At 38.1% G+C, this 26,447-nt stretch overlaps 1 protein-coding gene across 6 annotated transcripts in view; it reads left to right on the top strand.

The window, feature by feature from the left end:
* usp4 (ubiquitin specific peptidase 4 (proto-oncogene)) overlaps window positions 1-26,447 on the top strand; it is a 109,742-nt gene that overhangs the window by 49,111 nt on the left and 34,184 nt on the right. For all 6 annotated transcript variants that reach the window (XR_011357299.1, XM_069936611.1, XM_069936612.1 and 3 more), the window contains 6 exons: window positions 5,326-5,471; window positions 11,285-11,346; window positions 20,878-21,021; window positions 23,841-23,922; window positions 24,061-24,234; window positions 26,230-26,388. Coding sequence is in view for 5 of the 6 variants with exons in the window: in XM_069936611.1 (XP_069792712.1) it covers window positions 5,326-5,471; window positions 11,285-11,346; window positions 20,878-21,021; window positions 23,841-23,922; window positions 24,061-24,234; window positions 26,230-26,388 (767 nt within the window). In the remaining variant the exon portion in view is untranslated. The remainder of the gene's footprint in view (window positions 1-5,325; window positions 5,472-11,284; window positions 11,347-20,877; window positions 21,022-23,840; window positions 23,923-24,060; window positions 24,235-26,229; window positions 26,389-26,447) is intronic.

The raw sequence follows: 26,447 nt of genomic DNA, 5'->3' as shown, positions 1-26,447 counted from the left end.
TAATATTAATCCTTTTGAAAAAAGTGTTTTAATTTTTTTATTGTTTTTGGGAGTTTGGGAGGCTAGCCTCCAGAATCCATGCACCTGTGTTTGTTAATGGATTTTTCCCACTACCCGTAAAATAGAGGGGGGGGGGTGGTGTAATCTTTGTATGTGCACTAAAGGGAGGGTTTCTCAATTTTTTCCTTATTTTATAATTTTTTTTTCTTTCATATAATTTTTTTTGGGAAGTGTTGTTGATATTGGGCCCCCATGTTTGAAAGAAGTGAAAATGACTTTTGAAAGGAATGTGTCAGTGATAGAAGGAAAGGGGTAAAATAAATATAATAATAATAATTTTTTTTTGTGTGGTATATATAACTAAAGATTTTAAGTAATGTCACAATTTTGTGTTTTTTTAAAAATGTTTGAAATTCACACAGATTTTTAGATCTGTTAAAGGAAACAAGATCTCTTTTGTTTTGATACTAGTCCTAAGATTTTTTTCTAAATTTTTTTTGCCAAGTGTTAGTAGTTGGCCCTATTTTTTGAGGCGGAGAATGATTTTTGAAAGGAGTGGAGAATTGTGGGTTGGGTGGCATGGGAATGGGGGAGGTGGGGGGGGGGGTAGAATAGATTTGGGTTTTAAAGTCAACCTGTAAGAAGGTGACTTTATAAGATGGTATTGTGCAATGAATTTTGAATATAGATGTGTATGATTTGAAATTAATGATTATATTACTTTTTTGTACAATTAAGTTTTGAATATGGATGAATGTATGACTTAAAAACTTCAAAAATAATATATATTTTTTTAAAAAGTCAATCATGTTGCAACTCCACAAATCTCTGGTGAGACCACACTTGAAATATTATGATCAGTTCTAGTCACCTCATTATAGGAAGGATGTGGAAGCTGTGGAGAGGTGCAGAGGAAATTTACCAGGATATTACCTTGATTGGAAATGCCTTTTTCCCTCATCAGGAATAAAACACCAGGGAATGTCATTAGAAAGTGAAGGGAGGAAAGTTTAGGGGAGACATAAGGGGCAAGTTTTTTTTTTACACAAGAGTTGTGGGTGCCTGGAATGCCTTGCCAGGGGTGGTGGTGAAGGCTGAGACATTAGGAGCATTTAAGAGACTCTTAGACAAGCACATGGACAAAAGGAAAAATTAGAGGCTTACAGGGTAGGAAAGGTTTAGTAATTTTGATCAGGGTATATAGGTCGGCACAACATCAAGGGCCGAAGGAACTGCACGGTGCTCTAATGTTCTATGTAACCCTGGATGAATCATCAACTTAAATTCAAGAATCGTGATTCCAACCATCTTGTTCCCATGCTGAAATGAAAATATGCACTTAGGAAAAATAATTTATAATGTGATTGGTGTGGTTGGGTGTGGGTACCAAGAGAGCAGGGGATTAGCACTGACAGCATTACTCTACATAACTTCAGGAATCAATGGAGTCACAAGAATATATACTGTAAGTAAGAGAAGGAAATAGGCCATCTGGCTTGTAGAGCCTACTCTGCCATTCAACAAGATCATGACTGAACTAATCATGGACTCAGCTCCACTTATCTGCCTTTAATAAACACTTAATTCCCCTACTATGCAAAATCTATCTCTTTAATATATTTAATGAGGTAGCCTTTGGTGCTTCCTTTAGCAGAAATGCACTGCTCTCATAAGTAAGTTCTTCATTTATCTTAAAAAAAAGTTCTCCCATAAATCTTGAGCCAATATCCTCTATAGTCTCCTATCAGGCTTTCCCTTTCATAATTTGCTTCTTTAAGATCCCCTTGTATTCTTCTAAATTTGAGTGAGTTTAGTTCCAGCTGACTTAATCTGTCCTCAGAAGCTAACACTCTCATCCCCAGAATCAACCTGGTGAACCTCCTCTGCCTCCAAGCCCAAAATATAATTTCTAAAATAAGGAGACCGCTGCAAGCAGTACTCCAGGTACAACCTCACTGGTACCCTGTACAGTTGCAGTAGAACCTGTTTTTGCTACATCCCCAAGAAATTGAACTGTCTGCTAATGTTTAAGGATCCTCCCTGTTTGAGGTCAAGGCCCCTCATAATTTTGTCTCCCCATCAAATTCTATTTTTCCAGAAGTTAACAGGCTGAGTCAGCTTCTCTTTGCAACTATAATTCTCCACTATTGTGACATCCTTGTTAAACCTCCCTTTAGTGCTGTCATATCCTTTCTGTTGCATGGTAACAGGAAGATTTTTCAGTATTTCATGCAGTTCTAGGATGTGGTCCTTTTGCTCTTTCAAGGTGTACCTTGGCTGATAAAAGCAGGTATTCATTTTACCACCTTATCCACATTGTCTTGCATATTAGTCCAGGAGACAGGACAAATTCAATCCAGCCAATTGTCATGTTATTAGTTCAATCACAATGATGGAGCATTTATTTGAATAAGGGAAGTTCCAACAACACACAGGAAGCTTGACACCATCCAGGGCTAACAGCTTAATTGATGGATATCCCATCTACTGCATGAATATTCGTTTCTTCCACACTGATGTATGTCATGTTCAATGCTTTGCAATTTTTGCTAAGGCAACTTCAGAAATGCTTCCTAACCTACACCACCAAGAAGAACAAGGGAGGGAATCTCAGTCTGCTTCCCAATTTGTCCTTTAAGTAGGTTTTCAGTTGCTGGTATGCAAACATTGTACCATGAGTTATTCCATATTTGTACTTCATTTGTTCAAATGATAATAAATTATTTCCCAAAAAACAATTTTCTATTCTTTTAATTTCTTTTCTCTCCCATTCTCTAAAGGAAAGGTAATCTATTGAGAAAGGGATTAGTTGATTTTGCATCAATAATAATTTTGGTAGTTGGTAATTTGTTTTTTTTCCTTTCTACATGAATCTTCCATATGTTGAGTAAATGGTGCAGTACTGGTCAACTTCTATATTGCACAAGTTTTTCATCCCACTTATAAAGTATATGTTCTGGTACCTTCTCCCCTATTTTATCTAGCTCTATCTTGGTACCCAGAAGGAAGCAACTTTGAATATGTGATTACAGAAACAACGATAATAAAAAAATTTATAACGAACATGTACATCAAGCTGCAAGAGAAAGAAAATGATGAAATAAGCTATAAACCCAAACAAAAGTGGGAAAAAGATAAAAAATGAAATCTGGGAAAAGTTATCCTCTGGAACTATGAGAAATATAATAAATATGAGGTTACGCATGATACAATATAATTGGTTACATAGGCTAAATATCACACCTCAAAAGTTAAATAAATGGGATCCAACATTATCAGATAGATGTTTTCGCTGTAAGAAGGAAATGGGAACAACAGTACATGCAATTTGGGCATGTGAGAAAGTGAAATGTTTTGGGAAGATCTAAATCAGATATTAAATAAAATCACAAAAAGCAACATACCAAAAAATCCAGAGATCTTTCTTCTAAGTAATATAAGAAGTAAAGAATTAGGCCTTAAACTGGATGAAACGCAAAAAAGATTGATTATGATAGCCTTAGCTGTAGCAAAAAAATGTATAATGTCAACTTGGAAATCAGAAGAGAGCCTGAGAGTACAGCAATAGTATATGGAAATGAATAAATGTATTCCATTCGAAAAAATACATATAATTAAAAAAATAAAGTCACATTATTTGAACAAATTTGGGAACCGTACATGGAACACAACAGAGAGGGCCTACCGCAGACCTCCACCCCCTAAAATGATAGAATGAGAAGAAGACTTAATGAACTGACCCAGTGTGTAAAAGTAGATGACACAATTTTCTTGTTTATTTTCATTGTGTGATGACATTGTTTAATGGTTTTATTGTATTGTATATGTTGAACGTTTAATGGGTTTGGAGGGGGGTGGGAAGGAGGGAGGGAAGGGAGGGGGGGAAAAAGTGGGGAAAATGCCACTGTATATTCAAGAGGGAAATGTTTGTGTGTATTTTGATTAATATGGTTCATAGTGTGAAAAATAAAAATTTAAAAAAAGAACAAGGGAGGGAGGCACATGAGGGCAGTACCACCAATAAATTCCACCACAACTCATTTCACATGATTTGGAAATGTATTGCTGTAATTCTTCACTATATCCATATCCTTGGATTCCCTACTCAACAGAATTTTGATGAGGCCAATTGCTCACTGCCACTTTCTCAAAGACAGTAATGTCCACAATCCAAAGAATGATTAGTGCACTTTCCGCATCTTATTTAGCGATCTTAGAACCAGGAATATTGAACTCTCAATCTGTCCCATATTTTATCTGCTGTTGCAGACCCCTATCTACGTTTATGTTACAACTTTTTCATCTCTATTTTTTTGATCCATTTGAATTAGTATCAGTTTTTTAAAAAAACGTATTGCCAAAGTTCTATTTTCTTTTTCCAGCATTTGTTTCCTTTGATTGATTGAGATTTGGTCATTTAGACTCTTGCAGTCTGCATTCAATTTTATTCCTCGACCAAAAAATATTATTGGGTACCTTCTGCCACATGAATATAAACATTTATCAATAGTACTTGCAAGCTAAGTACTTCTGGCAAATGAAATGTGTTTCTGTGGGAGCTTAGGTGTAGATCCTGTTTGAACAGCTCATTCAAGAAGCCAGCAGTGAAAGAAATTGTGGTTTCCAAAAGTAGATGTTTGCTTTTAATGGTTGAAGTATTTCTTAACATTGTAACATCAGCACATTGTCAGTGTGACAACTTAAATTAAAACAAGCTTGGATTTTGATACAAGGGCAACATATTCTTAACAATTCTTAATAATCTGGGCATTTCATAAATCTCTACTTCATTTACTTTAAATATTCTTCAAATTGGTTTCTCTAAGCATACATAGCTTTGTTCGTTTTTGAGCCTATTTGGTTGAGAATTAAGAATGTGTTTTTCTTACAATAAGCTAAGTTCAATATTTTCCCCTCACACTTTTATTCCACTGCCCAAGCTAGGCATTTTTTCCAAACAGGTAACCACATTTCAAATTGGGTTAAGGGTTGGATTTTTAACTGATTTTCACTTAATTCTTTGTGTCTGAATGGTGTTTGTGTTTGAAAAGATCTCCATTCAATTTTGCTACGGGCCGAAATCTGAATTTGCAGTTTTATAAAATCTTCCAAGTTCTTGCATACCTTTAGTGATACTGCTACAAATACATTGGATGTTTATCATGCGATCAGTTTTCATTTAATCTTTAAGGGAATTCACATGACACACCTTTGCACTTGGGTTGTTATTGTCATTGGTATTATTTCTCCTTGCTGTGAACCATTGTCTTTGATGCAGTCACTTGTTATTTGCTATAACTTGTACTTTATTTTTCAAAAAAATAGATACAATAGAAAAGGAGATGCGAAAATTATTCAATATCTCAGCTGAGAAGGAAGCAAGGTTGTGGAATAGATACATGACAAATGCGTATGAGCCACTTAACAAGCTAGATAACACTGTGCAAGATGCTGGTCTGTATCAGGGGCAGGTGAGTGTTGCATTTTGCTGGTTTGTGTGAAGATAATTGGGGATGTAAATGAGTACAGCAGGGATTTTGGAAGAAAAATTCAAAAGGGTGGCATGGTTAAATTTTAAATTTGTAACATTTTTTACAGGATAGTAACAGGCCATTTTGGCCCATGAGCCCTTGCGGCCCAATTACACCTAATTAACCTACAATGCAGCGCAACGCTGTTAAAGCACCAGCGTTCGGGACCAGGGTTTGAATCCCGTGCTGTCTGTGAGGACTTTGTAGGTCATCATGTGTTTGTGTGGCTTTTCCCTGGAGCTCTGGTTTCCTCGCCCCATTCAAAACATACCAGGGGCTGCTGGTCAATTGGGTGTAATGGGCTTGTGGGCCGAAAGGGCAGTATGTCTAAATTTAAAAAAAATAAAAATACATAGTTTTGAATGGAAAAAGGTAAACACCAAATGCTTAATAAAAATATCAGTTAAATAATTTCCCTCTTCTGTTGTCAGATTCATAGCTACAACCTCATAATAATAAAGCACTGTGTGCCTTGAAATTTATTTTAAATCTTTCTTTGGAGGTAGTCGTAGATGGGAATTGCCAAACAGACAGCTAATTTCCACCTTTCATTATATTTTATTTCACTTCTAAATGTGGTACACAGAATAATTATGATAATTAAAATATTCAATTTTTTTGGTTTTTTTTAAATGGGAGCAGGTTCATTGAAATTGTGGTCTTTTCAGAAAATGAGGTAAAGATTTTATTATGTCAACCATTGATTTGTGTATATTAATCCAGTCAAATGTTTTGGTTTTGGAGAGATTTGTAAAGCTTTAAAATGAAAATGTCAATTATAAAATTGAAATAAAACACGAAAATGTGCAGACACCGTGACTGAAGTAAAAACAATTAATTTCTCCAGCATTGTATTTTTAATTATAAAATTGAGGTTGCTTGTCAACTAAATGAAAGGAATAGATGTACTTATTGTGTACATTGATTATAGGTAGGACACTACATATAAAATGGCATTGCTATATAAAATTATCTCCTGTTGCATAGCGTTGCAAGTTGTTATGCAGCTATAATTTTCAATTAATGTGTCTTGATGAATTATAAACTGTAATCCAGTTGTCTTGTAGTGCATTGAAGGAGGGGGAAGAGGATGATGTCATTTCCGTTTAAATCCATTTTGAGCAAAAACAGCCTCAGCAGTTATCTAATGAGCCCTCTGACCTCCCAAAACTCTCCTCCATAACCCTCTGACTTCCCAACCATCCACCACCCCCATCTGACCTCCCCTACCTGTAGTGTGGCCATTTTCTAATGTCCAAAATGGAGGACATCCCTCTAAGCTGTATGCACGTGCACACACAAATGGAAGGGCTGTGCGCACATTCGTGTGCGTGTCCCCGCACACCCCGTTCATTCGTGCGAGTGTGCACATACACACGGCTTGGAAGGAATACAGCGTCAGAAAACTCAGAAGAACAAAAAAGTCAACCACCGTCTCCAACTGTCCATACCTCCACTTTCCACTGCATTAATGTAATGTAGGTACTTACATTAAGTACTTGAAGTTTAAACACAAATTTCCATAAGATGTATCTCAGATATACATATGTCATAAATCCATATTTGCCACAATTTTCCACCTAATATTTACCTGAGGTGCAAACTTATAGAGAAGAAAGACAGAATAAGAAAACTGTATACAAGTGGGAAATTACTTTTTTAAACCACATAATCATTGATTTGTAAGAATGTCAGCCCTATGAAGTATTATGTAGTTAAACCATTTTTGCCAGTATGAATCAAATTGTTCTAATTTATAATTAACAGATGCTGTAATCTTCTCCATATTACAAATATCCATTATAATTTCCTTCCATGTGTTTAAAGTTGGACTCTCCTGTAGGGTGTAATAAAATTTATCAGGTTTTTCCACCCAAACTCCCTCCATTTCTGTGAACTGGTATACTTTGAAACCTCCATTGCTCCATATTATTTTCCATTCTTCCTCAGGAGTTATTCCTCCTTCCTTTTCTCATTTTGTTTTAATGTATAAAGTCAAGTATGTTTTAAGATTTGACAGACCTTTATATACACAACACATACACTTGAAATGATTTTACTACCATTATCTGAATTATATGCTTCTAAAAAACAGTAGTATCAAACATGTACTTGGTTACATTTTTAATTCTATTAACATAATTCACATGATCTGCAAATACTGATAAAAGTCTGTTTTTCTAAAACAAAGACTTAACAGAAAATTAAAAAAATTTAAAAAAATAATTGAATCAAAACTGAGTTTTGATTCAAAGATCATAGTCCACGCTCTCCACTTAATATCGTCATCGAAGATCATTCGCACCTTAAGTATATGCCTGCGCCCTGTGCTAAATAATCCAAACCCAAATCTCCCACATCCCCCCCTCCCCCCACCATATGCGTGTGGGCCCATCACACATGTGCCAGCCGGCCCCACTGTTCGTATCCATCATGTATGCACGATTGACGGCTGGTGCATGCGCACAAGAAGAAACATTGCCATGCATGTCCTTCAGACCCCAGGTCACTGCAAATTGACAGGTAAGTACTGTGTCCTTTCCCCTTTTGCAGATTCTGCCTACACCCCAAAATGGAGGACGAATTAATGCCCGACTTGAAATGGTGCTGGATGGAGGACAGTGTCCTCAAAGGTCGGCCTGTTCAGCCGACATCTGGCCACCCTGCCTACCTTCCTTTTCTACCCTCTGATCTTCCTAACCTTCCACCTCTTCCCAACACCTTCCACCACACCAATTCCCATCTGACCTCTGCTTGGTCTCCTTGAGATGGAGTGCTTGGTCTTTAGTAGAGAGGCCTTGCCTTCATCCCTCTCCACCCACACATTAATGAGTTCTGCATATGCTGCGATGCTGAACTCTTCTTCTGTCACATCTGTCTCCGGGCCTACTTCCACCATCGAGGTTCTCCAGCCCCTACCAAAGTCCCCTTCTCCCATTTTAAGCCTTCTTTCTTCTTTTGGACATCATCCTAGCCACCTGCCCACTCTGGATCTTTTTATTTCTAATTGCCACTGAGACATCAACTGTCTTAACCACTCCCCTCTCTTATTCTAATATTTTCTCCGAATGCTCTGCCTTTCACTCTCTTCCCAACATCCCAACCTCACCATCAAACCCACAGACAAGGCAATGCTGTTGTGCTGAGGCCAGACGACAGCTCTCAGACCTCCTCCTTCTTACCCCTTCCACAGGACCATCACCCCCCCCACCCCCACAACAGCTCATCAAACCACTATCCAACCTCATAACCTCTGGTCACTTCCTTCCCTCAGCCTCCAACTTCATGGTCTCCCATCCCTGCACTGGCCGTTTCTACCTTTCATCCAAGCTACATAAACCCAACCATCTGAGTGGACCCATTGTTTCCTCTTGCTCTTGCCCAACTGAACTAGTTTTATCTTACCTTGAATCTATCTTTTCTCTCCTGGTCCAATCCCTCCTCACAAGCCCTCCATTTCTTTTAGATTAGTCGAACTGGACCACCTCATCTTCACAATGGATGTTGATTCCCTTCATCCCCTATTCAGAAGATTTTAAAGCACTTAGCTTCTTTCTCGACCAGAGACCCGACCAGTCACCCTCCACCACCACCCTCCTCTGCCTGGTAGAATTTGTCCTTATTCTAAACAACTTCTTTAACTGATTTCACTTCCTTCAAATCAAAGGAGTAAGTACCCACATGGGTCCCAGCTACACCTGCTTGTTTGTGGGTTTTTTGGAGCCATCCATGCTGCAAGCCTAAATGGGCAAGGCCAATCAACTCTTCCTCCATTATAATGAACACCTGGACAGTAAAGATGCATTCATCACGATGCTCTTTATCGACTACAGTTCAGCGTTTAGCACCATCATTCCCTCAAAACCGATGCAGAAACTCCAAGACCTGGGACTCAACGCCCCACTGTGTAATTCATCATGGATTTCCTTACCTCTAGACCACAATCAGTGAGAATTGGCAAGAACATCTCCTCCACCATCTCCATCAGTACCGGAGCGCCATAGGGCAGCATTCTTAGCCCCCCCTGCTCTACTCACTTTGTCGGTACTACAATAACACCATCTGCAAATTTGTCGATGTTACCATTGTAGAGGGTTGTATAAAGAAAGGAGATGAGTCAGCAAATAGGAGGGAGATTGAAAACTTGGCTGAATGGTGCACCAACAACAACCCTGTATTTGATGTCACCAAAACTAAGCTGATTGTTGATTTCAGGAAGAAAAAGCCAAAGGTATACAATCCAATGATCATGGGGGGAAATCAGAGGTGGAAAGGTTGAGCAAATTAAGTTCTTGGGAGTCACTATCTCAGAGGATATTTCTTGGCCTGAGCACACTAAAGGCTTCGTGAAGAAAGCACACCAGTGCCTCTACTTTGCGGAGATTTGGTATGACACCATATACCCTGGCAAATTTCTACAGAAATGCTGGAGGAAAGTATGCTGATGGGCTGCATCACAGTCTGGTATGGGGACATAAATACCCTTGAGCTTAAAGCCCTGAAAAAGGTAGTGGACACTAGGACATCACAGATAAACCCTTCCCCACTATTAAGAACATCTACAGGGGACCCTGCCATCGGCGAGAAGCAGCAATCATCAAGGATCCACAGCACTCAACACATTGTTCTTGCTACTGCCATCAGGAAAGAGGTCTAGGTGCCGTAAGAACCACACCACCAGGTTCAGGAACAGCTGCTACCCCTCCACCATCAGAGTCCAACAACAAACTCAATCAGGGACTCATTTAAGGACTTACCTGTGCACTTATTCTCTCTGTATTGCACGGTCAATTTGTTTACATTAGTTATCTGTTAACAGTTCTTTTTTTGTTATGTATACAATTTTTGCACTACCAATAAGTGGTAATTCTGCCTCGCTGAAAAAGAATCTCAGGGTTGTATGTGATGTCATGTATGTACTCTTGACAATAAATCTCAAATCTGATGACTACATTGGGGCTGCCTCATACACTCATGATTGTCAATTTAATTCGCTTTGCTGCCACCCCGACCTTAAATTCACTTGGTCCATCTCCGGTGGCACTCTCCCCTTTCTTGATCTCTTTGTCTCAATCTCAGGACACAAGCTTTCTACAGGCATATACTTCACTTATGTATCTGTTGGGTTGATTTACTGCATATGGTGCTCCCTTTGTGGCCTTCTTTACATTGGTGCAGACTGAGAGATTGCTTTGCTGAGCTCCTTGGCTCTGTGTTCCACTCCCCTACTCATATGTCTGTCCATGGTCTCATGTACTATCCCACTAGGACCACCTGTAAATTGAAGGAACAACACCTGATTTTCTATCCGGGCACTCTCCAGCCAGATAGCACTAACATTGATTTTTCTGGTTCCTTCTAACCTGCTCTTCTCTTCCCCTCCCTTCCCTTCTCCCTGTCTTCTTAACCTCAGCTCTCCATCACCTTGCCTCTCTGTTCACCTAGCCATCCCTCTTCCCTTGCTTGCTGCTGTGCCCTCCCGCCCTTCTCCACCTACTACCTCCTGCTTTTGCGACCACCCCTCCTCCCTACCTTTTAATTTCAGACACCTGGTGACATTATTCCATACCTTGATGAAGGGCTCAAGTCTAAAACATTGGTTATGTAGTTTTATATTAGCTATTTAAAGGATGCCGTTTGATCTGCTGAGTTTCTCCGGCATTGTGTTTTTATTTCAAACAAGGTGTCTGCAGACTTTTGTATTTTACTTCATCATCGAATGTTAACTGAGTGCATATCTGTTTTCCCCTTAGCTTCTGGTAATAGAACTGAGGAATGAAGATGGAACGTGGCCGAGACAAACTGCTCAAGCAAAGTAAGTGGCTATTAAATGCTCTCTAAGATAATTTCTTGAAGCAACGAAGATGCCGTTTTAACCTCAGAAGTTAACCAGAGGTTCCTACTGCATATGATCAATTATTTTATCTTCAATGTTTTTGTGGATGGATTTCAGCCTCTGGGAGCCAAGCAAAGTTAGTTTTGAAGACTATTTAGGTGTAATTGCAGTTTGTGATCATCAGGGCTGTTTAGAGTTGATGCCTCCAGTGGCAGAAGGAGAAAATGCAGGTGAAGAGACGATGTCACTGAATTGATAACCAGTTTCAAAATACTTTAATGCCAGATGTGCAGAAATCATTTCAACCTGCTAATTTATGGAAAAGAATATTAAACATGAATTTGGCTTTTTTTTTTGTTGCTCCACAACTTTTAGTGATCATAGATTATCCTTTTATTTTCCTCAATATAAAAAATAAAATGAGAACATTTGAAAGCATTTTATGTGCATTATTTTAACTGTGCTGATCACTGTTTTATGGGGTGATGCAGCTAATAGAACTACTTCGTCTCAGTTTTAGTGATCTTGGTTCATTCAGACCTCAGATGCTGTTGATGTTCAGCTTGTGTGTTTTCGACAGTAGATAATGTGATAGGAAGGCATATGGGATACTGGCCTTCATTATTTGGGGGAATAATGTTCCAGCTTTATAAAGCCTTAGTCAGAGTCCAAGTGGAATATTGCAAGCTGTTGTGGCCACTAAGGTGCAGAAAGGATGTGATGGTGCAGAGGAGATTTGCCAGGGCATAGCCTGGGATGAAACAATTTCAAGGAGAGACTGAAGAAGTAAGGCGTGTTCTCCTTGGAGCGGGGAAGTTAAGATTGATCAATATAAAATTGAGGGGAATGGACAGGATAGATTGCAGTAAATCTTCATATCACGGGTGCATAAAACTAGAGAACATAGGTTTGGAATAAGGGGAAGAAATTCAAAGAAGATATAAAGGGTACTTCAAGTAGAGTGGCAAGTACCTGAAAAACAATGGCACAGAAAGTGGTGGAAGCTGAGTCACTGACAGCATTTAGTGTCTTAATGAGCATTTCAATCCCTTAAAGGGCTTTGACTAAGTGCTGGGTGATGAAATTAATACAAAATGGTGCCATTGGTCAGTGTAGACTAATTGAGCTGAGTATCCGGTTTCCATCAAATATGCTTATTTTCGGAGGAGTCACGTGATGGAGTAGTGGCCGGTAGGGGAACTCCAGCCCTCTCCAGAAAAGTAAAAAAAAGGTAGGGGAAAAACAAAGGCACTAACACAGAAACCATAACAAACTGAAAGTGAAAGTGTGGGAAAAATTGCAGCAAAGAAAGAAAAACCAAAAACAACGGGAAGAAAAGAAGAAGGAAGAACGTCGGAGGAGGAAGGGGAAGGCCTTACCGGTACGAGGAGGCCCGCCATGGAGAGAGAAGCCCGCTCCCTGAGATCAGTGGAAACCCCGAACTCAGGACTACAAAGATGGCTCACGGAGCCAAACAAAAGTGCGCAACCGCGCATGCACAAGACAAAAACAACACCGATGGGAGGGGGGGACCGGCTGAGGAGTAAATCTCCACAGCTGAAACAGACAAGTACAACACAACAGCAAGACTCTCAACAGGAAAACATAGAAAATAACGGGAACAAGAAGGAAGAGAATAAAAAAAGGAAATTAGAGAAACAACAGATGACCAACCCAGAGGAAGAAGACCAACACCAAGACACCTTTAATAAAATTAATAAAAACAAAAATACCCAACAAAATAAAATAAAAAACCCAACAAGAAAACCAGAAGAGACAGAGGTAAAGGACACAGGTCCTGGAGTGGACCCAGAAGAAGAGGAGGGAGAACACAGAGAAATGGAAGATGAAGGGAAGGGCAAGTTCATGGATATATTTTTTTAAAGAATATATGGAAACAGTAAAAGAATGGCAGACACAAGAATTCAGTGAAATAAAAAGAAGAATAAAAAGTACAGAAGAAAAAGTGAATAGATTAGAGATGATCATGTCAGATATAGGAAAAAGAGTGGACAAGGTGGAAGAACGAGAAACAGCCGTAGAAATGGAAGTGGATGACTGAAAAAAGAAATTAGAAGAATCTGATAAAAAAGTTAAAGAAACACAAGAGCTGTTGGCTCAGAAGCTGGATATAATGGAAATTATAATAGAAGAAACAATATAAAGATAGTGGGCCTTAAGGAAGATGAAGAAGGCAAAAATATGAAAGAATTTATAAAAGAATGGATCCCCAGGTTCCTAGGAAGACCAGAATTACAGGAAGAAATGGAAATAGAAAGGGCACACAGAACATTAGCCCCTAAACCGCAGCCACAACAAAAACCAAGATCCATTCTAGTAAAATTCCTAAGATATACAACAAGAGAAAATATATTGGAGAAAGCAATGAAAAAAATAAAAGAAGACAAAAAACCACTGGAATACAAGGGTCAAAAAAAAATTTTCTATCCAGATATAAGTTTTGAACTTCTGAAGAAGAAGAAGAAGAAGGAGTTTAATGCAGCAAAAACGACCCTATGGAAAAAAGGTTATAAATTTATGTTAAAATACCCAGCGGTACTTAAAATAGTTATCCCGGGGCAGCAAAGCAAGCTATTCTCGGATCTGGAAAAAGTACGAAAATTTGCAGAACAACTACAAAACAGACAGAGAGATGAAGAGATGTCTTCTTCTTTGGCTTGGCTTCGCGGACGAAGATTTATGGAGGGGGTAAAAAGTCCACGTCAGCTGCAGGCTCGTTTGTGGCTGACAAGTCCGATGCGGGACAGGCAGACATGGTTGCAGCGGCTGCAGGGGAAAATTGGTTGGTTGGGGTTGGGTTTTTCCTCCTTTGCCTTTTATCAGTGAGGTGGGCTCTGCGGTCTTCTTCAAAGGAGGTTGCTGCCCGCCAAACTGTGAGGCGCCAAGATGCACGGTTTGAGGCGATATCAGCCCACTGGGCTGATATCTCATCGACAATGAGATAGACAACAGACTCGCCAAGGCAAATAGCGCCTTTGGAAGACTACACAAAAGAGTCTGGAAAAACAACCAACTGAAAAACCTCACAAAGATAAGCGTATACAGAGCCGTTGTCATACCCACACTCCTGTTCGGCTCCGAATCATGGGTCCTCTACCGGCACCACCTACGGCTCCTAGAACGCTTCCACCAGCGTTGTCTCCGCTCCATCCTCAACATCCATTGGAGCGCTCACACCCCTAACGTCGAGGTACTCGAGATGGCAGAGGCCGACAGCATCGAGTCCACGCTGCTGAAGATCCAGCTGCGCTGGATGGGTCACGTCTCCAGAATGGAGGACCATCGCCTTCCCAAGATCGTATTATATGGCGAGCTCTCCACTGGCCACCGTGACAGAGGTGCACCAAAGAAAAGGTACAAGGACTGCCTAAAGAAATCTCTTGGTGCCTGCCACATTGACCACCGCCAGTGGGCTGATAACGCCTCAAACCGTGCATCTTGGCGCCTCACAGTTTGGCGGGCAGCAGCCTCCTTTGAAGAAGACTGCAGAGCCCACCTCACTGACAAAAGGCAAAGGAGGAAAAACCCAACACCCAACCCCAACCAACCAATTTTCCCTTGCAACCGCTGCAATCGTGTCTGCCTGTCCCGCATCGGACTGGTCAGCCACAAACGAGCCTGCAGCTGACGTGGACTTTTTACCCCCTCCACAAATCTTCGTCCGCGAAGCCAAGCCAAAGAAGAGAGATATATATATAAAAATAGAGTATAAGTAAGAACTAAGAAGGGAAAGAAAGGGAAGAAAGGAAGTAAGGAGGGAATTAAGAGAGTGGCCTTTGTTATATATGAAGATTAAAATCTTTTCTGGGGGGGGGCTGGGTGGGGAAGAATAACAGTCACTGCGAAATCAGTTGACGCTTGCGAGCGGATTCCCAAATCCAAATGGAGAGGGGAGATGTGGTTGCCCGACAAGGGACAAAGGGCAACTCAGAAAGGGGAGGGGCTATTGGGGTTAAAGGAATTTTAGATATGAGAATAGTGGAAATATTTTATGTTTTAGAAATGTCTTATAATGTGTTCAAAAAAAGAAAGCATAAATGGATAAGAAGGGAAGGTGGTGATGAGGAAACGGAAAGGAAAGATAAACAAAGTATGAAATGGCTACGTTGAACTATATGACTTTAAATATTAATGGAATTACATAACCAAATCAAAAGGAAGAAACTGTTAAATTTATTGAAAAAAGAAAAAATTGATATAGCATTTGTACAAGCAACACATCTAACTGAAGTGGAACACAAGAAATTAAAGAGAGATTGGGTAGGACATGTAACAGCAGCGTCATATAATTCAAAAGCTAGAGGAGTAGCTATATTAATCAGTAAAAATGAACCAATCAAAATAGAAGAGGAAATAATAGATCCAGCAGGGAGATATGTAATGATAAAATGTCAGATATATTCAGAATTTTGGAATTTACTCAATGTATACTCACCTAATGAAGAAGATCAAAAATTTATGCAAGATATCTTTTTGAAGATAGCAGATACGCAAGGGAACATACTAATAGGAGGGGATTTTAACCTTAATTTGGATTCAAACATGGATAAAACTGGGAAAAAAAACTAACAGAAAGAACAAAGTAAACAAATTTATAATTAAATCGATGCAATAAATGCAACTTTTGGATATATGGAGGAAACAACACCCAAAGGAAAAGGAATATTCATATTATTCGGGTAGACACAAAACATACTCAAGGATAGACCTATTCCTGTTATCAGCCCACATTCAAGGGAGAGTTAGGAAAACAGAATATAAAGCTAGACTATTATCGGATTACTCACCCCTGTTATTGGCAATAGAGCTAGAGGACATTCCACCAAGAATGTATAGATGGAGATTAAACTCCATGCTACTTAAAAGACAGGATTTTAGAGAATTCAGTGAAAGACAAATTAAAATGTACTTTGAAATAAATACGGAATCAGTGAAAGATAAGTTTATACTATGGGATGCAATGAAAGCGTTCACCAGAGGGCAAATAATAAGTTATATAACTAAGATGAAGAAGGACTACAATCGGGAAACAGAACAGTTGGAAAGGGAAATAACAAATACAGAAAAAGAATTAGCAATAAAGGAAGATACAACTAAAAGAAGAGAATTGGCAGACAAAAAAATAAAATATGAAACACTACAAACATACAAGGTGGAGAAGAACATAATGAAGACAAAACAGAAATATTATGAGCTAGGATAAAAAACGCACAAAATTCTAGCGTGGCAGCTTAAGACAGAACAAACTAAAAGAATGGTATTGGCATTAAGGAAAAAGGACAAACAAATTACATATAATCCAACGGAGATCAAGGAAAACTTCAGGGAATTCTACGAACAACTATATCAAACTGAAAACGAAGGGAAAGATGAATTTCTAACTAAAATTGAACTACCGAAATTACAAACAGAGGAGCAAAATAAATTAATAAAACCATTTGAAATAGAAGAATTCCAGGAGATATTAAAAAAACTACTGAACAATAAAACACCAGAAGAGGATGGATTTCCAATAGAATTCTATAAAACATTTAAAGACTTATTAATTCCTCCCCTCCTGGAAGTAATCAACCAGATTGATAAAACACAAAACATACCAGATTCATGCAAAACAGCAATAATTACAGTAATACCAAAGACAGGGGAAGATCCACTGGCACCAGCATCATATAGACCAATATCTCTACTTAACACAGATTATAAGATAATAGCTAAACTATTAGCAAACAGATTGGCCGACTATGTACCAAAAATAGTAAATCTAGACCAAACTGGATTTATTAAAAAAAGACGAACAATGGACAATATCTGTAAATTTATTAACTTAATTCATGCAGTAGAAGGAAATAAAACTCCAACAGTAGCGGTTGCTTTAGACGCAGAGAAGGCCTTTGACAGGGTAGAATGGAATTATTTATTCAAAGTACTACAAAAATTCAGCCTACCAGAGCAATATATTAATTGGATTAAAGCATTATATAAGGGACCATTGGCGAAAGTGACAGTAAATGGATATATATCAAAACAATTTAACTTAAGCAGATCAATAAGGCAGGGATGTCCACTATCTCCCTCACTGTTCGCGTTAGCTATAGAACCACTAGCAGAACTGATAAGAACAGAAAATAAAAGGGATAAAAATAAAAGAGAAGGAATATAAAATCAGTCCATTGCAGATGACGTTACAATATACTTAACAGAACCAGAAATATCAATAAAAAAATTACATAGGAAATTGAAGGAATATGGAGAAGTATCGGGGTACAAGATCAACGTAAATAAAAGTGAAGCAATGCCAATCAATAATGCGGATTTCACAAAGTTTAAGAAAGAATCACCATTTAGATGGCAAACACAAGCAATGCGATACCTAGGTATACAACTAAATAAAAATCTTGGCCATCTATATAAACTAAATTATCATCCATTAATGAAAAAAATTACAAGACGACTTAGAGCATTGGAAAGACTTACCACTAACATTGATAGGAAGGATAAACTGTATTAAAATGAATATTTTCCCAAGGATACAATACCTATTTCAGTCATTACCAATTCACCTAACTGAGAAATTCTTCAAGGAGCTAAAGAAAATAATAAGGAAATTCTTATGGAAAGGGGGAAACCAAGGATAGCACTAGATAAATTAACAGAATGGTACAAACAAGGGGGCTTACAACTACCAAACTTTAAAAATTATTATAGAGCCGCACAATTAAGATACCTATCAGATTTTGATCAAACAAGGGAAAAACCAGATTGGACCAGATTAGAACTAGATAAAATAGGGGAGAAGATACCTGAACATATACTATATAAATGGGATGAAAAATTGGTGCAACGTAGGAATTCACCAGTATTGCATCATCTGCTCAACATTTGGAAGAAGATTCACGTAGAAAGGAATAAAACAAATTACCAACTACCAAAACTAATATTGACGCAAAATCAACTAATCCCTTTCACTATAGATAACCTTTCCTTCAGTGAATGGGAGAGAAAAGGGATCAAAAGAATAGAAAATTGTTTTTCGGGAAATAAATTATTATCCTTTGAACAAATGAAGGATAAATATAATATAACTCGTGATACAATGTTTGCATACCACCAACTGAAAACCTACTTGAAGGACAAATTGGGAAACAGTTTGAGGTTACCAGAAGGAAGCAATTTTGAATATGTGATTACAGACACAATGATAATTTAAAAATTTATAACAAACATGTACATCAAACTGCAAGAAAAGGAGAACGAGGAAACAAACGGTAAACCTAAATAAAAATGGGAACAAGATCTAAACATAAAGATAAAGAATGAAACATGGGAAAAGCTATGCTCCGGAACTATGAGAAATACAATAAACACGAGGTTACGCATGATACAACATAACTGGATACACAGGCTATACATCACACCTCAAAAGGTAAATAAATGGGACCCAACAGTATCAGACAGATGTTTTCGCTGTAAAAAGGAAACAGGAACAACAATTCATGCAATTTTGACATGTGAGAAAGTGAAAAAATTTTGGGAAGATCTAAACCAGATATTAAATAAAATCACAAAAAGCAACATACCAAAAAACCCAGAGATCTTCCTCCTAAGTAATATAAGAAATAAAGAATTTGGACTCGATTTGGATGGAGCACAAAAAAGATTTGTTATGATAGCCCTAGCTGTAGCAAATAAATGTATTATGTCAACCTGGAAATTAGAAGACAACTTGAGAATACAACAATGGTACATAGAAATGAATAAATGTATTCCATTAGAAAAAATAACATATAATTTAAGAAATAACATCACAATATTCGAACAAATATGGGAGCCATACATGAAACACAATAGAGAAATCCTAACGTGGACTTCCACGACCTAAAATGACAGAAGGAGAAGACAACGAAAAGAACTGACTCAGTAAAATTTCTTGTTTATTTTTATTAAGTGACAACATTGTTTAACGGGTTTAATGTATCTTATAGATTGAACTTCAAATAAATGGGTAAGGGGGTGGGGGAGGGAGGGAAGGGAGGGGGAAAAGGGGAGAAAATGACACTATATATTCAAGAGAAAAAATGTCTGTATGTATCTTGGTCAATATGGTTTATAGTGTGAAAAATTTTAAAATATATATATATGCTTATTTTCTTTCTCTCAAATTGAATCCAGAGGGTAAGTGCATTGAATATCTGTTTTACAATTTGATCTCTGAAATGGAATAAATTTGAAATACAGTAACTTGGTTTGCTTGTTTAAAATTTTTACCTAAAATTTTAATTCCAAACAAACATGTAATCTCAATTATTGGTGTTTTGAACTTTAAATGATGTGATCCCAATATGCCTGCAACAGTGAAGCAAGGTGCCAGCTTTTCAATGAAATGCTGTTCAAGATTTTGTGTGGTTGTGTTTTTTTTTTTAAAGTTCCCATATCTTAAATTCCATGACACAAAACAGTGATGCTCATAAGATTCATACAAAGATGCATTTAGGCTGTGAACAGGAATTTTTGATCATTTATATCGTTAGCTACAGCTGAAGGGCATTAAAGTTGTTCATGTGTTATCAGTTTGTCTTTAAATAGGAAGAACATGCATGTGTACCCTCAGTGGTTCTAAATTTTGATTTAGACGTACAGCACAGTAACAGGCCCATCTGGCATACAAGCCCATGCCATCCAAATCCTTCAATCAGCCTACAGCCCCCTTATGTTTTGAAGGGTGGGAGGAAACTGGAGCTTCTGGAGAAAAGCCATGCAGTCAGTCACAGGGAGTATGTATGCTAACCATGCCGCCCTTTAGAGTTCTGGGTTTTTTGGGGAGTAAATTTGCTTCCATACCTACTTACTGTTTTCATCAGACCGAAGCTAATGACACTGGGGAAAACTGTCTGAAATTTTTAAGCCCCAGTTAAAGTATTAAAATCTCTTAAAATAAAATGCTAAAATTGGAGTATTTCTATGGTAGTACAGGGGGTCTCCAGGCATTTCTGCAATTTCTTTATCAGACTATTTGTAACTACAACCCTGTGTCTTTTTGAAGGTGAAACCAGTGAAATGGATGGTTAGTTGATCTGAAATCAGTATTATTGTTATGATGTAGTTAAATTAGAGGTTAGTAACATTTAATACTTGTACATTGTCCTTTTTTTTAAGATTTGGTTTTGTGGTATTCTCTCCTAGTATCCTAAAACATAAGTGAACATGCACACATTTTTTTCTTTTCTCCTCTTCCATTATTGAACATTTCTGCTATTTTATCCTTTAATAAAATCAATGGAACAGGGAGCATTCCTTGTGATACATCGGGTCTCTGTTCCATTTGACATTATAAAACAAGTTCCAAGTCATCTATCCTCCATTTGCTTAACTACTGAGTAATTGTATTGTTTGGCATACAAGACTATACTCTAAAGCTTGGACTTGACAATGTTCCTTTGTATGTGGCAATAAGATCTATAAATCCATGTTCATGCCTTTGTTTTATGACAGATCCAGCACTGCCACCAGCAGAAATTTATCTACTTCTCCAAAATCCTCAACTCGCAACAATTCCTTCTCAATGTCCTCCCCTTCTACAGTCTCTAATGGTGACAGCAACAACTCCAGCTACATATTAAACAGCTCCACCAGGGGGTGAGTGTGCCTGCAGGGTGGATAAACATGATTATTGCCAGTAGTTTTTACTTCAGACTGAAATGTGATCCAATGACTTGCAGCTTCTCAATTCTTCATTCACCTCGTATTATTTTTCCTATTTCTGTCCATTTATTCTATTCATTTGTCACACATTTGTTCACCCAAGGGAACTGAAAACAAATCTAGGACCAAACTTGGAGCAGACTGAATTTACTGATATCTGTTCATGCACAATGAACTAAAACTCTGCATAGTACCATTTTGGTAAAAAAACATTTTCCACCTAAAATAATTGCAGAAAAACCCTGAATTCTTTTTTTTTCATGTATGTTGAAGTAAAATATCCTTGATTTTATAATTCTAACATGTACATCAATGAAGATTTTGTTCAAAATTATTTGATAATTTTGTTTGATCTCTTGAAACTTTATCCATTTCATGATTTTTATAAGCCATAAGCCTGACTGTCTTGAATAAAATTGTTTCTTACACATTTATCAATAAAAAATTGCATGCAAATAAATGTACATGTATAATGTACAGGTAATAAATAACAGACCTCCAAATCATGTCAACTCTTGACAAACCTTTGAGAATATTTTTACATTAATTTCAAAAGTACATTTGTTAATTTGCCCTTAAGTGCATTCATTTGGCTCAATGGCCGTCATTGCTTTATAGATAGGTGCCCCTTGTGCTGTGAATATATTCAAATAATCTTCACCCTGATTTGAATTTTATAGGGAATATTTCTATGAACTAATTTCATCAAATCTCAGGGATGATTACTTGTTGATTTTCAGTGTTAAACATGTTAAATGACTTGAGCTCTCTTGCATTGCTATCCAAGTTCACGGATAATTTTACTGGTGTCTTTATTCAAATTTTTATTTGTTTACCATATTCAGATCAAATGCTATTTATTGTCATGTAATAAAACAGAAATGTAATGTTAAGTGAAATTGCTTTTAGTCAGCCATAAGCCAGACAAAGACTTGCCATTAGTATTGTCTGGCCGCAGCACGCTTACAGTCCGAGAAAGCGAAACAAAAGAGAGTCCCCTCCAAGTCACTGAGTGTGAATTCACTGCTAACGCTCTCGTAGTCTCTGCAGCCACACAAGACTCTAGTTCATTTCAAACCATTAGTACCATGAACCCAGATTCAAACTTCCATGATAAGGAAGGCCCAGCACACTCTTGAATACCGGCTCTGATACCTAGTTCTCAAGACCAGTTGCACTTACGACAGTGTGAGTGTTTTTAAAGGCTGGTGTTGAAGCCTATCAGCTCCTGTCTAAGCGGCGACATGGATACATTCCAGTTATTCTGTTGTAGCAACAGGTCTACAGTGGATGCCATCTCATTTGCTCTACACAAAGCTCTGGAATACCAGAACAATAAAGATGCTTTCATTAGGATGCTCTTTATCAACTGCAGTTCAGCATTTAACACCATCATCCACTCGAAACTAATCAGTAAACTCCAAAACCTGGGATTCAACGCCCCACTGTGTAATTGGATCCTTGATTTCCTCATCTACAGACCTCACTTAGTGAGGATTGGTAAGAACATCTCCACAATCTCCATCAGCACCGGAGCACCACAGGGCTGTGTTCTTAGTCCCCTGCTCTTCTCATTTTACACCCATGACTGTGGCTCGGTACGACAACACCATCTACAAATTCGCCAATGATCCCACAGTAGTGGGTTGTATAAAGGAAGGGGATGAGTCAGCACACAGGAGGGAGATCGAAAACATGGCTGAATGATGCACCAACCACAAACTTGCACTCAATGTCACCAAAACTAAGGAGCTGCTTGTTGACTTCAGGAGAGGAAAACCAGAGGTTTACAATCCAGTGATCATTGGGCGATCAGAGGTGGAGAGGGGGAGCAAATTTAAGTTATTGGGAGTCACTATCTTGGAGGATCTTTCCTGGACCCAACACACTAATGGCATGGTGAAGAAAGCATCTCAGCGCCTCAACTTACTCAGGAGTTTGCAGAGGTTTGGTATAACCAGAAATTCTCTAGGCACCCATGTCTAGTGGAAAGTGTGCTGACTGATTATATCACGGTCTGGTATAGGGACACAATTATCTCTGAGCGTAAAGCCCTCCAAAAGGTAGTGGACACAGCCTAGGACATTATAGGAAAACCCCTCCCCACTCTCAAGAACATCTACAGGGAACGCCACCAGTGGAGATCAGCAACAATCATCAAGCACACACACTGTTCTCGCTGCTGCCATCAGGGAAGAGGTGTAGGTGTTGCAAGACTCGCACCCGCAGGTTCAGGAACAGCTGCTACCCCCTCCACCATCAAACGCCTCAACGACCAACTCAATCAGCGACTCATTTAAGAACTCTTACTTGTGCACTTTATTGTCTTTTTTTCGCTCTGCAATGCAGTTTATTTTTTTTTGCACTAGCAATAAGTTGTAATTCTGCCTTGCCACAGAGAAAAGAATTTCAGGGTTGCATGTGATGCCATGTATGTAATCTCATGCAGTCTCCAGCGGCCCACGGCCTGGTGTGTGTCTTTTGACCTCATTGCCAGCAGCCCGCAACTTGTATGGGTTCTTTGCCTGCAAGTCACCAGAAGTTTGCCATCTGTGTGTGTCATTAGATGCAGAGCCCCGCACTAATCACCACTGTGGTAACCATCCTTGGGGTTATCTCCTCTGTTTCTCCTGATTTTAAGGAGAACACAATAAATTGTTTTCCACAACCAAGAACTCAGATGGTGTTATATTTTGTTTCAGATCAAGCAGATAAGTTCATTCAGTTGTTCATATTAGTTCTTATAATTATAGGGGATCTTATTCACCGAGTCAAGCAGGCCTTTGTGGCCTTAGCAACCTTGGTAATACATGCTTCATGAACTCAGCTTTACAGGTAAGATACCACATATTTTTAATGCTGGTGAACATTTTTTTAAATGTAAATTGTGAACTTGCTCCTAGCCATCCAAAAATGGCAACAAGGACAGGTGTAAAGACATTAAAAATTTTTCCTTTCTGATCTATCTTCTAGTGTTTGAGTAATACTGGCCCATTGACGGATTACTTTCTACAAGGCAAGTATGAAGAAGAGCTGAATCGGGAGAATCCTTTGGGGATGAGGGGAGAAATTGCTAAAGCATATGCTGAGCTCATCAAACAGATGTGGTCAGGAAGAAATGTCTATGTAGCACCACGAATGTTCAAAGTAAGTCTTTATTTTATTACTTTTCCAGAGTGATCATTACTCTTTAGGTTGCAAAGCAAATGTAAGAGCAACATAGTACCTTAAAATTGAGTTTTAAATTTAGAATTTCCAAAATTAGATCTAATGTTAAAGAGATCAGGGTTGAATTTGACAAGATATGGGACCCATTCATGGACTATTTTCATAATTTGATTACTTAGAAAACCCCTGCCTATCTGATGTCAGAGACCCCATACTCGATTCTTTACAATTTAATGGGAGGGGTTCATTTTGTTCTTATTTTTTTTTTTCTACAACTGGAAGAGATTGGTCTATTTAGATAATCACAATGTATAACAATATTAGAAGGCAAAATTCTCAAGGATTTTCACTTTTTTCGAGAATTATATGACAATGTATAATTTACATTTGATTTGTATTCTGTATTGCATTACGTAAGAGCTATATAATTAATAATATCTAAATTATATACATGTAATATTTCTATCAAAATAATAAAAATATTTTGAAAAGAAATAAATTTAGAATTTCCAAGAATATATTTTCTTTCAGTAGTATTTTGCACAACGAGAGTTTTGCTGGGCATTTTATACCTTTCTGCAGTTTGAAACTGACTGCGTATCTTAATATCTCCTGAAAAGAATCATATTTAACAGGTTTTAAATGGCCTGTTAAATGAGCCGATGCTATTTATAAGTAAAATCCTGAAACCGTGAGGACTCTGCCCAAGATGGTGGCACCAGTGCTCAGCAGCACCCATGAGAGGTTGCAGATCCAGGAGAGCAGCGGACCGCCACAGGGCACCAGAAAGGAAAAGAAAACCACCTGTTGATAAAGAGAAGCATGGGAGACGACCCTACAAGATGGTGATCATGGCAGTGAACCAGCGAAGGGCTCAGTGCCTGAAGGATCTACACATGCTATGAATGATTTGTGGTGGGGGACCCGCACAAGCTGCTGGACACTGGCTCATGGAAACGAGGTAATGGAGCTGGTATTTGAGAGGGTGCTGAGCAGAAGTTAGGATCTCGAAGTGCCTCGGACACTGAAGACTTCCTGATCATATCGGAGGTTTGGATCTGGACCTCCGGTTATTGATGAATCGAACAGGAGTCTTATGAATCCATGGACACTCAGTGAGTCTAAAGGGACTCTCATACTGAAAGGGGTGCCAGGCAATACTAATGGCGATTCTTTGCCTTACGGCAGGCAGAAGTTGAAGTACATCGTGTATGTTACATTTCTAATGTCTTTTTACGTGACAATAAAAGAACCTTTAACCTTAATAAATATATTTGTCTGGATTCCAAACGTTACCACTTCGCTCAACTTTCCAGATGATCTGTATTCTGAAACAGAAACTTTGATATCCGATTCCACCAATTTTCACAATTGTCTTCAAACTTGCTAACCAAACCACAAATGTTCTCATCCAAGGCATTGTACATGTTACAAACCTAAAAGGTCCCAGTTCTAATCACTGTTGTACACCACTTTTAACAGACAACAGATGTGTAAAACACCTATCTACTGCTATCCTCTGATCATAAAGTAATTATGTGTGACTTATTTCAAATATATCCACATTTTAATCAATATTTTGCTGCAAGAAGCATCTATATAAGGAAAATAGTTTTCAAAAGACAAGAAATGATTAGGGTCATAATGTGAAATTATGATGCTACTTGAATTGAAGATGTGGAATTGAGAATAATTTCCATTTTGTGTCCTTTCAAAGTCTGCTTTCTCAACTTTAGCTGACTTGAATTTTGCATTCACTCCCATCGGAAATGTAAGCTTTTGGGTCCATGGCCTCTTGAACATCAACAGGTTTCTATGAAAATGTTTGAAATAATTTTGGTATGAGTTCATGGGAATTTCAATATTTTTTAACTGAAATTTCAGTCATTAAAATTCTTTCAATATTTAAGAATATAATCATTTCTATTTCAACTTTAATCAACAACTGTGTAAAACTTTTTATTTCATCCTCAGACACAGGTTGGATGTTTTGCACCCCAGTTTTCAGGATACCAGCAACAGGATTCTCAAGAGTTGCTTGCATTTCTTTTAGATGGTTTACATGAAGATTTAAATCGTGTGAAGAAAAAACCATATTTAGAACTTAAAGATGCGAATGGTAGGGAAGATGAGGTAAGTTTACTTCTGAATAATGTATTTTAAGGGATGTGTCTGTAAGTATATTTTGCATG

Source organism: Narcine bancroftii, chromosome 5, assembly GCF_036971445.1.
Source record: "Narcine bancroftii isolate sNarBan1 chromosome 5, sNarBan1.hap1, whole genome shotgun sequence".
Lineage (NCBI taxonomy): Eukaryota > Metazoa > Chordata > Chondrichthyes > Torpediniformes > Narcinidae > Narcine > Narcine bancroftii.
Note: the sequence above shows the minus strand (reverse complement) of the source record. Positions and strands in the feature narration are given on the sequence as shown.